Here is an 11,466-nt window from a genome sequence, read left to right as displayed (position 1 = left end):
GGCGACCCCTCCTCTTCCTCCCGCGCGGGGCGGCCGCTGCCCGGCCGGAGCGGGGACAATGGGGCAGCCCGGCCCGGGGCTTTGTTCCCCCGGGCAGCGCGGGGGGGGGTCCCCCGGCCCGGCCCACGGGGGTGTCCCTCCGGTCCGACCCCACGAGGGGTCCATCCTGCGCGGACACGGGCTCCGAGTCCCCCGCCCGGGCAGCCGGGGTCCCTCCTGGGGACAAAGCATCCCGGGGCCGGGGCAGCCCCCACCGGTCCCCGCCGGGCCGGAGCAGGCGGCAGCAGCGCCGACACGTTTTCGTTCTGCCGGAGTTGATTATAATAGAATAAAGGCTTTCCCTGGGTGGGGGCGGTTGTGTTAATGACCCTCGCGCGGCGCCGGCTCGCAGCCCGGTCCCGCCCGGCCCACGGTCCCTCCCGAGCCGCGCTACCGGGGGTGCGGCAGCACCGACCGCGCCGGCACCGCGCGCACCGGGGCGTGCGGGGCGGCGTGAGGAGCTGCTGCACGGCGGTTGTGCGCTGTGGGCGTGGAAGGATGAAATATGGTGCTTTACAGGCATGGAAGAAGATGAGTCAGCACCTCAGGGAGTTCTCCTCCGCGGGCCCGGAGCCTGCCGTTAACCGTGCGGGAGCCGCAGGGATATGAATTGCCCTCGCCCCGGCGCCTGGGTGCCCGCGGCGTGCAGGGACTGAGCAGGAGCCGGACGGGCCATGGGGTGTCCTGCGCGGGGCCTCGTCCGCACCCCGGGCACTGCCGTCTCCGGTAAGCGATGCCGGGTTTAGCGATGCCGGGTTTAGCGATGCCGGGTTTAGCGATGCCGGGTTTAGCGATGCCGGGTTTAGCATCGATGCCGGGCTTAGCGATGCCGGGCTTAGCGATGCCGGGCTTAGCGATGCCGGGTTTAGTGGTGCTGGATTTAGCGATGCTGGGTTTAGAAAAGCGTTTAGAGCTGCAGCGGGCGTGCTGGGCTGTCCCCGCTGCGGGGGGAATGTCACCACAGTGGACCCCCCGCATGAGGGAAGGGGAAACCAGCCGCTTCATTAGGGAGTGGAGGTGACCCGGGGGCTGCAGGATGCGGTGTGCCTGGGGTGCTGGGTCGATGCCGGGGGTTGTCCTGGGTCGAGCACTATCACCTTTCGTTGTTTTCTTTGACAATTACCGTGGCCGTTCACTGACCAGGAGAGCTGTAGGAGCATTGTTTTAGCCGAGGGTGACACAGAATTGTAACACAGCAACGCACTTTTTCTTTCTTTTGAGTGCATTTACCTTCCACCAGCTCGGCTCTTTGTGTGCGGCACCTCTTAGATTTTAGGAAAAAGCCCTGTGTGACCTCCCATCCTTGTGTGCCTGAGCTGTGCACGGACATTCTGGCATCACGGCGGCGTGGGCGCTGCTCAAGGGATGAGGAGCATGTGGGGCCCTCCTGGCTGCGGGGATTTGGCTCTGAGAAATGAACACTGTTGGGAATGAACCCCAGTTCAGGTGATGCTGGGTGGGCTCCCCTCCCAGCTGTCCCTCTGTGCTGGAGTCCCTGTGCTCCCCATGAGGACACAGGGGTAGGGTTGCTGTTCTCTCCCCTCCCAGGGTGAGGAAGGGAAGGCTGGCGTGAGCAGAGGTGCTCCGTCTGCTGCTCGCTGAGCTGGTGAGGGGCTGGAAGTCGGAAGTGGGAGCAGTCCTTGGTATTTAGGAGTCTTTGTGGACCACGTGATCAGTGTTTGGGGGGCTGTGCTCACAGCTTTGTCCCTGGTCCCTCATGGCCAGCCCTGCACAGTGTCTAATTCTGTGTAGCCCCCACACCACACATGTCTAGTTCCTGTCTCTGCACTGATGGGGAGCTGAGGGTGAAAAGGGCTGTGCTGTTTCCTGGGCTGGAAATCTCCTTTCTGTCCCCAGGGGTTTACTGGGAACTGGTCCTGGGCAACCCTGGGCTACTGTGGGCTCCTTGCTTTATACCCCTGGCAGAGTGGGTCACTCGGTCAGCCAGAGGGGACCATCCCAGTGACGGAGCTTCCCTGGGCATCACTGGCTGGAGCTACCACAGGAGCTGCACTGCTTGGGGGGCTGACTGGGGCGTGAGGAGATGCTCCCCCAGCTGCTGCCGAAGTTGCGGCTCCACCTGCAAGTGCCTTTAGGCTGAGTTCAGTGTTTCTGATCCCTGAGAGAGGCGTCACCTTCCCAGAGAAACCCAGGAACACACACTGAATAGCTTGGCCTCGTGTTCCCACCAAGCAAAGTGACAGAGGGGCCAAAAAACTCACTAACCACCAAGAAAACCTTTGGCATCTTAAAAATGAGAGTCAGACCCCTGAACTAATCTGGTGGAACATGATTTTGTAGCTTTTCCCAAGTATGCCAGACATCCCAGGAATGCTGTGCTTCCTGCGTTATTTAGGTAGTGAGGGCTGGGGTTTGCTGTCAGAGGAAGGGACGGGGAGCCAAGTCCCCTTTGCCTGTTGAAGGGAGAAGGGCTGTGCTGCTCCCTGGACTGGGCCACGGTGGCCATGTTTGTTGTGGGCAAATGGTGGCTGTTTTCCCAAGGCATTGGCCAATTAAAGCACAGAGATCTGCATATCATTTGAGTACCACAGCTGGGTAAGGAGCTGAGCGGCTTCCAGGATGAGGTGGTCCCTGGTCACATGTGGGAATCATAGGGGCACGTGCCACCCCCAGACCGGGCATTTTGGGAGGCAGCAGTGTCCCCGCACACTGTGTTCCATAAATAAATATGTTTGTTGTTATCTTCCCATCCTGAAGCACTTGGGACCCCTGGGCAGTGAGCAGCTTCCCAGTGCAGGAAAAAGAAAGGGAAGCAAATGGTGTGGAAATGCATGGCAAATTGGGATGCAATACACAGCAGGGCTCTCCCTGCCGTGTGACCCCCAGCCCGGAGAGGGGGGCAATGGGGAATGAATTATGTGGGAATGGAAGGGCGGGGAGAGATGTGGGGATCAGGCAGTGGCTGTGTCCGGACAAGGCCAGGCTGGACTTTGAGCTTTGTCATTGGGAAATGTTTGGTGGAAATGTCCCACGGTACCAGTGCACAAGGTGTGAGGAGCAGTGGGAAAGGTTGGCAAAGACTCAAAGGACATGCAAAATTTGACGGGTTTGGATTTTCCTGGGGAGAGGCTGGGCTAGAGGTGGCTTCTGGGCTGCAGAGCAGAGGGGCAGCAGCCAGTTTGGGCTGTCACAGCTCAGTGCGTCCGTGGGGTTAAACCTCCTTGCACCCATCTGGCCTGGGACATTGGAGCATTCCTCATCCTGGAGCATTTTGTCGGGGGGAGGAGGGGACCAGGAGATTGCAGTGTGTGACATGGATCTCCAGGGCATCACTTGGAGCATCCCTGTGCGTTGTGGTGGGTGTTGGGGAGCGCCCCGGGCTCGGCGGCTGCCGGAGATGGTTCCCAGGCTTTGTCCCGCAGGACCAAGGAGCGGGTCCCTCTCCGGGGGATTGATGGCCCCGGGGCAGCGGGCGGCGCTGGGCGAGCGGCTGGTGACTGCGGGCACCACGGGTTTTGGGAGATGCTCTGAGCGGGGGGTTTACCGTGAGAAGCTCCCACCGCCAGTGCCGGGATCCCGGGAATGCCGGGCTGTGAGCGCAGCTCGGAAGCCCCCGGCCGCCGGCTGCCGGTACTGCACCGGGACACCGGGACACCCGGACATCGGCAAGGCACCGGGAGAGAGGCAGGGGGGACGGAGGAGCAGGGCCGGGTCTCAGAGGCACAGAGATCGAACGATGCTCCGTGCTGGAAATGCATCAAGACCAAGTACTGTGTCCAGTGTTTTATGTCCTGCCACTCCACGTGAAAACAGCCACACCGAGGTGTGTCCCATGGCAAACCCTGTGATTTCAGGAGCAATGGAAACCTTCCTGCAGGGGTATGGCAGGGTTCAGCGTACCTCCAGGACAGTCCCTTCCTCACCGCAGTTAGGAGGAAATTCTCTCCTGGGAGGGTGGTGAGGCCCCGGCACAGGTTGCCCAGAGAAGCTGTGGCTGCCCCATCCCTAAAAGTGTCCAAGGCCGGGTTGGATGGGGCTTGAAGCAGCCTGGTGTAGTGGAAAGGGGACTTAAAATGAGATGAGCTTTAAGGTCCATTCCAACCCAAACCATTCCACGAGTCTGTGATCCTACTCCACACCCACTGGAGCACCCTGAGGACTACTGGCATGGGGGCATATGGAGCCTGGCACCACTGGATTCTGAGCTCTGCAGACTCTGCTGGGATCTCCAGGATACTAACTTCCCAATGGAGCTGGCTGCCTCCTCCTGTAAAATGGGCATGGATGTGCTGACCTGCACAGAAAGTCCCAAGGTCACCAGCAGGAAAGCTGGGAAGGTTTCTGTGCACTGTTGTCATTAATATCAACGTCAACGGTGTGCACAGCACTGGCCACGCTCCCCTTTCAGAGCCTCCCGCTGTTGCTGCCGCCCTGACCCCCACCCCAGCACGGCTTCAAGCCAAACATTTTCTTCCTGTTTTTCTGAGGGTGCGGCTCTTGTTTCATCTCGTTGGGTAAAGCTGATACAGTGAGTGAGTCTCTATGGCAACAGATGTTTATCGAGCCCCTGAGATGAGGCACAGGGTTGGGGAAAGGCACCGCAGCATCTGGGGTGGGTCTGGGGCTGCTGGAATGCCCTGCTGGAAGGGCCAGAACTGGGCCTGTGGGATGGGGGTGTCATGCTGTCCCCTAAGCCGCAGCCTGGCTGAGGGATCCTGGGCTGCTTCCTGCAGAGGGAAGTTTGGATTTGTATGAAGGCCTTTTGCCTCAGCCCTGCTGGGTCCCGTGAATCTGGCACAACTGAACAGGCTCTGCACGGCTCTGGGGTTTGGCAGTTGCAGGGCTGGGAGTTTGCTGTGAGCTGGGGGGGGTCCTGGCCCTGGCACGGCCACATTCCCTGTCTCTCCAGGGTACATCACCATCCCTCCCAGAGCTCCCAAGAGGTAACTCAGCTGCAGATGGGGCAGGTCTCAGGAGTGCTGCCATGGTGCAGTGCGAGCAGGCCCATCCTGGCTGTGGGTTTGGAGCTCAGGAGTGCATAGGTGGCATTTCCCATTTTTGTCCACAGCCATAAGGGACAGAAAGACAGGTAGGACAATGCTGAGGGTGACCAGGGCTCTTGGAGCAGAGGCTGGAAGCGCTGATTGACTTTGGGATGCCTCTGAGGCTCCCAGGCCAGGTGGCTGCCTTGACTAGAGCCGGGCTGGTGCCATGGCCAGCCCAGCACTGTGGCCAGCAGTTCCACAGACACACAGTGCCCGGGGAGACCCCGCGTCTGCCCGAGTAGGAGTCCTTCCAGGGGGCCTTGGGGTCAGTTACCTGATGGGGGTTAGAAAACTCCTCCCCAGCATCCCAGAACGAGAGCAAGTCCCAGCATCAGCGGCAGGTTCTTGGCAGGAGGGAGAGGAGCACCCGAACCTGCAGGGCCGAGAGGGGGGTCAGTGCCAGCCCTGCCCCGGGGGCAGCATCCCCGTCCCGGTACCGGGGACACGGTGACCCCTGCCCGGTTACCGAGCCCGGGGGGCCCCAGCGGCGGAGGGGGCGGCGGAGGGAGGGAGGGGCACGGGCCGGTGCCCGGAGCCGCCGGGCGGCGGCGGGAGCGGCGGCGACCGCCAGGTGTCGCTGTTCCCGCGGGAATCCCGGCGGAGCCGCTCCCGGAGCCGCTCCCGGTGCCCGGTGCCGCTCCCGGTGTGAGCTCCCAGTCCCGCTCCCGGTGCCCGGTGCCCGGTGTCGCTCCGGGGTGAGCTCCCAGTCCCGCTCCCGGTGCCCGGTGCCCAGTCCCGCTCCCGGTGTGAGCTCCCAGTCCCGCTCCCGGTGCTCGGTGCCCAGTCCCGCTCCCGGTGTGAGCTCCCGGTGCCTGCCGCTGCTCCCAGTGCCCGCTCCCGGTGCTCACTGATGCTCCCAGTGCCTGCCACCACCCCCGCTGCCCATTGCCACTCCCGGTGTCTGTTGCTGTTCCTGGTGCCCACTGACACTCCTGGTGCCTGCTGCTATTCCCGGTGCCCACCTTCGCTCCCAGTGTCCTCCGACCCTCGCAGCATGGGCTTGGTGACCTCCAGGGAGCCGTCGTGGGGCTCAGGGGTGATGCCCAGCAGCTCGCAGAGGAGGGCGTAGACGTTGACGCTCTCGAAGGGCTCCACCACCAGCCCCTTCTTAAAGGCCGGTCCCACGGCACGGAAGATGGTTTTCATGTTCATGTCCTCGTTGTCGAAACCATGTTCCCCTTTATTGAACTGGACCTTGATCCTCTGGAGGGGAGAGTGAGGATGTGAGCACCCCAACCCCTCCACCCCCAGCACGGCCCCAGGGGCAGCAGCACTGCTGGGTGCCCCCGTGTCTCCTGCCTCGCACACACCGTTCTGCTCCTGCAGGGTTTGATGGTCTGATTGGTTCCTTTTGGTTTTGGAAGCTGATCTATTAGTGTTATACTCTGCAGCAGCTGGAGGTGCCCTCAGACACCCCTCTCAAGCAATTACATCCTGCAAGTTGCCTCCCTAAACATCAGCACACCCAAATTTTGTTGTACTAAGGAGCTTCCAATGGGAAGCTGCCTGCTGGCCTTAACACTGGACCTTCCCTTCATGCCAGGCTAGGAGAGGATCCTGACACAGAGATTTGCATTCATGCAAGTCCTACCCCAAGGCTTCTGGACATTTTATCTTCTCAACAGCAGAGAAGATCTTTACACAAAGAGCTTGAATTTCAATCTGTTTTTAGGGAGACCAATCAGCACAAAGGCCTAAAGCTGGGTGAGTGCTGGGGTGCTGTGAGAGGAAGAGGAGGAGAGAGGCTCATCCCAAAGGACAGTAGAATATGGCTGCGCATACACCTTACCCCATGGATCACATATCCTGGATCGCTGTACAACACGAGTGGGGTGATCCGAGGGTGGTTGGCATAGTGGAATTTCTTTGGAAACTCTTCTTTCTTGTACACGTGCAGGTTCGGGTGGGCGTTTTTCAGGACTGAGTACACATACTCTAATCTCCCCTCCTTTGGCACCAGGAGTCCATTTGGTCCGTAATCTAAGAGTTCAAAGTCGATGTCTTGGAATGTGAAGTTGTTTATGGTCCGGATAAGAATCTCGTTGGTCTTTATGACGGTGTCCATGCCGTGGTCAGACGTGATGATGAGGTTGAGGTTTGACTCCAGGTCACTTTCCCGGATACGCTGCCTCAAGTAACCGACAGTTCTGTCCACCTGCTCGATCATGTTTTTCCTCTCTGTGGATTCAGGGCCAAACTTGTGTCCTGAGGAGTCTGGCTCTCCGAAGTAGAGTGCGATGAAGTCGAGGTTGTCCACTGTGAACCATTCCATGACCGTGTCAATGTTCTGCCTCCAGTTGGTTTCGTTGCTGTAGCTGAATATGGCAGGCTCCACCAACTTCTTGTTCACTTCTTCCCCTTGGTATTTTGCTTTTCCTCCAGGGAAGTAGATAGAGCCTGTCTTCAAACCCTGTGAGTGGAGACACTCCATAAACTCCCCTGAACTTGCTTGGCAGTGTCCCTCCATCTGTCAGTGCAGCTACCTCCTAATGAGATTTTTTTGCTCATTGCCAATTAAAAGTGATTAACTGAAAACACTGCCCTGTCACACTGGTTTTCTCACTGTGTTAGTAACACCAGTTAGAACTTTGGAATCAGTGACCCATTTACAGCTTGCATGGGCTCTCTGGTTCTTGATCATCAAGACATTAAGTTGTGTTTTGTTGAAATCAGAGGAGGCATTTTGGCAGGTAAATACGGGCAAAAGGTATATGTCTTGGGCCAGGTCTCAGATCCTGTCTTAAAGCCAGATTCAAAGCCTGCTGGGTTTGCTGCAGGCCCCAGGGAAGAGGGGACTGGCCCCCAGGGCTGCCACCCACCTGCCCTGGGTGTGCCCTGAGGTGTATGGAACCCCTGGACTCAGGATGTTCCCTGAGGAACTGGGGCTGAGGCTTCTTTAAACAGGAACAGTATAACCTGTTTCATTAATGTCTTAATAAAGATGAAATGCATCTATTATTTTTTGCTATTTTTAATAGAACGATCATAATTATTCCTGCCAGTGTCTGGAGATTTCCGTTTTTTGCTGGTCTAATTAGCCTGACATTCTCAGGGAGGCTGGGAACTCACAACCACCAGGGATAATGGCTTGCCTGTAGCTTTTCCTGCAGGATGGCAGGTGGAGTGGGTCTGTGCAGGGTCGGTGTGTGTGAGGAGGTGCCTCACTTGCCTGTCTCTGGGCAGTGATCCAGATGGGCAGGCTGCCGTTGTCCCACCAGCTGCTTATGCCTTGTGTGGTGTAGTAGGGCAGCTTCACACCCGTGGTGGTGTTGAACCACATGTTGTGGACCACCCCGTGGTTCTCCAGGTATCGCCCTGTGGGACAGACGAGGGGCAGGGGGTGAGCCAGGCTGTGCTGGGCAGGCCTCGCCCCTGTGCTGGGTGATGGGTTGCCTTGGGTCAGTGGGGACCTTCGGCCTCCCCCTCCCACCTCTCCCTTTGCCCCTTCCTCCCACCGCCTCATACAAAGTGGGGTCCTGGGGCAGGGAAGGAGATGCTGAGGGAATGCCACCTCCCATGTGCATGGGTTGGTATCTGGTGGGTCTCACCTGGACCAAGCCAGGCACCGGTGCCACCTGCATTTTCTCCTGCCCTCTCAGCACGGGCAGGTTCTGTTATCCCGTGTTTACCTAAACCCACGCGGTCAGTGAGCAGGAGAAGTTCCCATCAGAGAGGAGAGATTTGCACTTTGACTCTTATATTTTGTGCAATTTTTTTATACTGGTGCCAAGGACTGCGCAGTCCCCTCTGCGTGATGTCCCCGTCCTCCCTCGTGTTGACGCTGCCTCCCTGCCTTTGCCTATCAGCAGTTTTCATTAGCATGCTCCACTCTTTTATGCCAAGGTTATTAATTAAAATCTTAAATAAGATTGGCTCCAAAATCGATTCTTCAGGAATTCCCCTGGTGCCCTCCCTCCAGCTTGACAGTCTCCTCTCAGCATCCCCTGCATCCTCTTCCCGTAGCCCCTCAGTTCCCCACGTTACAGATTTTGTACTAATCTTCATCTTCTCTGTCTTAACTAATGATTTCCCATGTGGCACTGTATCAAATGCATTACTGAAGTCCAGAGAGATTAAATTTAGAGCATCTCCCTTGTTTAAAAAATAATTTATCTTACCAAAGGAGGCTATCAGGTTGCTCTGGCACTATTTACCTTTGATAAATACAGGTTCAGTTCATGGAATCCCAGAGTGGTTTGAGTTGGGAGGGACCTTAAAAACCATCCGATTCCACCTCCCTTCCACTAGACCAGGCTGCTCCAAGTCTCATTCAACCTGGCCTTGAACACTCCCAGGGATGGGACAGCCACAGCTGCCATAGGGCCTCACCACCCTCACAGGGAAGAATTTCTTCCTCCTATCTAATTTAAATGTACCATTTTCGCAGCCCTTGCCTTTTCTCTGCTCTAAAGCTCTGTGTGCTGCTGGGTTTGGAGCTCCTGACAGCGTGTCCTTCACTGATGCATAAGCCTTGACTTTGCCCTTCCCCAGCCCTCCTTGCAGCTCCTCTGGCTGGGCTACTCACCGGTCAGCAGCGTGAAGTGGCATGGGCTGGTGAGGGTGATGAAGGCAGGAGTCATGTACTTGGCCTTCACCCCTTCTGCAGCCATAGTGTCCAGGTTGGGGGTGTCCACGTCCTGGTCGTAGTTCCACCGAAAACCATCAAAGGACACGAGGAGGAGTTTGCTGCGGTTGGGTGCCCGCTGCAGGGGGACGCATCTTGCTAAGGACAGGGCAGCAAACAGCAGCCCCAGTGATGGCAGCATCTTCCCTTGAACGGGAATAGCCCAGATGTCTGGAGAGCTCACATTAATATGTGTGGGATGGGACTAAGTTCAGTCCTTATCTAATCTTGCAGTTGCTGATGGGGTGCATGGCTTCAGCCAGCACTTCGTATCAGAGCCTCTGGTTGTGTCTCACTGCAGTAGATCGGCTTAAATTTCCTGATGGGTCAAATGCCAAATCTGCCTCTTCCATCAGAGGCAGTGGGTGCTGTGTTGGTGTGCATGAATGGGAAGGATTGTTGGTGTGATGGGAGGCTGGGAACTGGCCTGCACAGCCCCCCAGGTCCCCACCACCATCTCTCTCAGCCCACTGTGGTGTCCTTTCCCCACTCCTGGCTCTCGGTGCCCTGCCCTGTGCTCAGCAGTTTGGCCTCACAAGGCGACTCACCCCCCCAGGGCTGCTCATCCACCTCAGGATGGGGGCTCAGAGGATCAGGGAGGAGCTTGGATTTACCCAGGGTTCTCCAGTGTGGCTTTGTGGAGCTGAACACTGGGGAATGAGGATCTTCCCTGGATCCCGGCCATGCATCAACCCCCAGGGATGCTCCAGAGGGTGAGCCCAGCTCTGAAGCCCCTGCATCCCATCAGCCCAGCTCCCACTGCCCGGGCTCTGTTGCTCGCCGTGGATGACCCTCATCCACTTACAAACTGCTGAGCTTCACCCTATCAGCACCCCATGTTATCAATATCTGCTGGTTTATGGCTTCTCTGGGGTTTAATCGTTGCTGCCGACTCATTTCTCAGCAAAACTGAGTTTAAGGCATTTGTAGAGTTACGTAACAGAGGTTGCCTTAGTTCCCTGGGCTCTGAACTCCCAACCTTTATGTCTTTGCTGATGTCCCTTTACTCAGGTCCAGATTTATTCCTGGGTGCTTTGCATCCCCTCCTCGCCAAGCAGAGCCATCTCCACCAGTTTCCCCAGCACTGGGTGGGGTCATTTCTGGGTGTTTTTCTCCAAGGCTGAGCTGGGCAGAGGAGTCTCAGGCACATGGGTTCGTCCTTCCTGGATGAATGACAGTCTCTTTGTAGCCCTGAGCATCCCGAGTGTTCCCATCTGGACCAATTCCTCAGGGTGCATCAGCATCTCTTCGCCTGTGTGTGTGTTTCCCCGGTGTGACACAGGATAATATTTCAAGGGCACTGTGAGTGGTCCAAGCATTCCCACCAGGGACCTCATGGCAAACACCAGCTGGGAGTGCAGCCTTGGACATTCTGTTTGCAGGCAGTGGAAATGCTGGGATGGATCCTACCCTGTGCCTCGAGCCCTGAGCCAAACCCTTCTGCTAACAGAGGGCATCAGTGTTGGACTGATGGCAGCCCAGCACCTTTCTCTGCCAGCCCAGCACCCCTCTGTGCCAGTCCAGCACCTTTCTCTGCCAGCCCAGCACTCCTCTTTCCAGCCTGACGCTGCTGTTTACTCAAGGAACTATTTTTTATCAGTGCCCTGGGTCCGATATTGTCCTTCATCGAGGACAGAGGCTCCTGGCAGAACTGAGGGTTTAAAGGGCTCACATGATAAAGATATTATCATTTACTAAGCTCATGGAAATTCCTATATATTCAGTATGTTGTTCCAAGGTGGGTCACCAAGTTCCTGTGCCACTGCTAACAGCGCGGGAAGGTCCTGATAACGTATC

The 11,466-nt window shown here is 57.4% G+C and overlaps 2 protein-coding genes across 2 annotated transcripts in view; one reads left to right on the top strand and one right to left on the bottom strand.

Moving 5' to 3' along the window:
* Positions 1 to 429: 429 nt before the first annotated feature.
* ENPP7 (ectonucleotide pyrophosphatase/phosphodiesterase 7) overlaps positions 430 to 11,466 on the bottom strand; it is a 115,441-nt gene continuing 104,404 nt past the window's right edge. The window contains exons 3-10 of the mRNA XM_039390276.1: positions 9,571 to 9,816; positions 8,215 to 8,360; positions 6,835 to 7,455; positions 6,008 to 6,248; positions 5,512 to 5,908; positions 3,545 to 3,633; positions 746 to 980; positions 430 to 550 (exon numbers count right to left, since the gene is read on the bottom strand). Of these exons, the coding sequence (XP_039246210.1) occupies positions 430 to 550; positions 746 to 980; positions 3,545 to 3,633; positions 5,512 to 5,908; positions 6,008 to 6,248; positions 6,835 to 7,455; positions 8,215 to 8,360; positions 9,571 to 9,816 (2,096 nt within the window). The remainder of the gene's footprint in view (positions 551 to 745; positions 981 to 3,544; positions 3,634 to 5,511; positions 5,909 to 6,007; positions 6,249 to 6,834; positions 7,456 to 8,214; positions 8,361 to 9,570; positions 9,817 to 11,466) is intronic.
* RBFOX3 (RNA binding fox-1 homolog 3) overlaps positions 537 to 11,466 on the top strand; it is a 142,192-nt gene continuing 131,262 nt past the window's right edge. The window contains exon 1 of the mRNA XM_039390251.1: positions 537 to 765. The gene's annotated coding sequence lies outside the window, so the exon portion shown is untranslated. The remainder of the gene's footprint in view (positions 766 to 11,466) is intronic.

This window comes from Pipra filicauda, unplaced genomic scaffold (genome assembly GCF_003945595.2).
Source record: "Pipra filicauda isolate LSUMZ 115617 unplaced genomic scaffold, ASM394559v2 scaffold80_size11013439_pilon, whole genome shotgun sequence".
Taxonomy (NCBI): Eukaryota; Metazoa; Chordata; class Aves; order Passeriformes; family Pipridae; genus Pipra; species Pipra filicauda.
The sequence above is the reverse complement of the archived record's forward strand: the minus strand, read 5'-3'. Positions and strand labels throughout refer to the sequence as shown.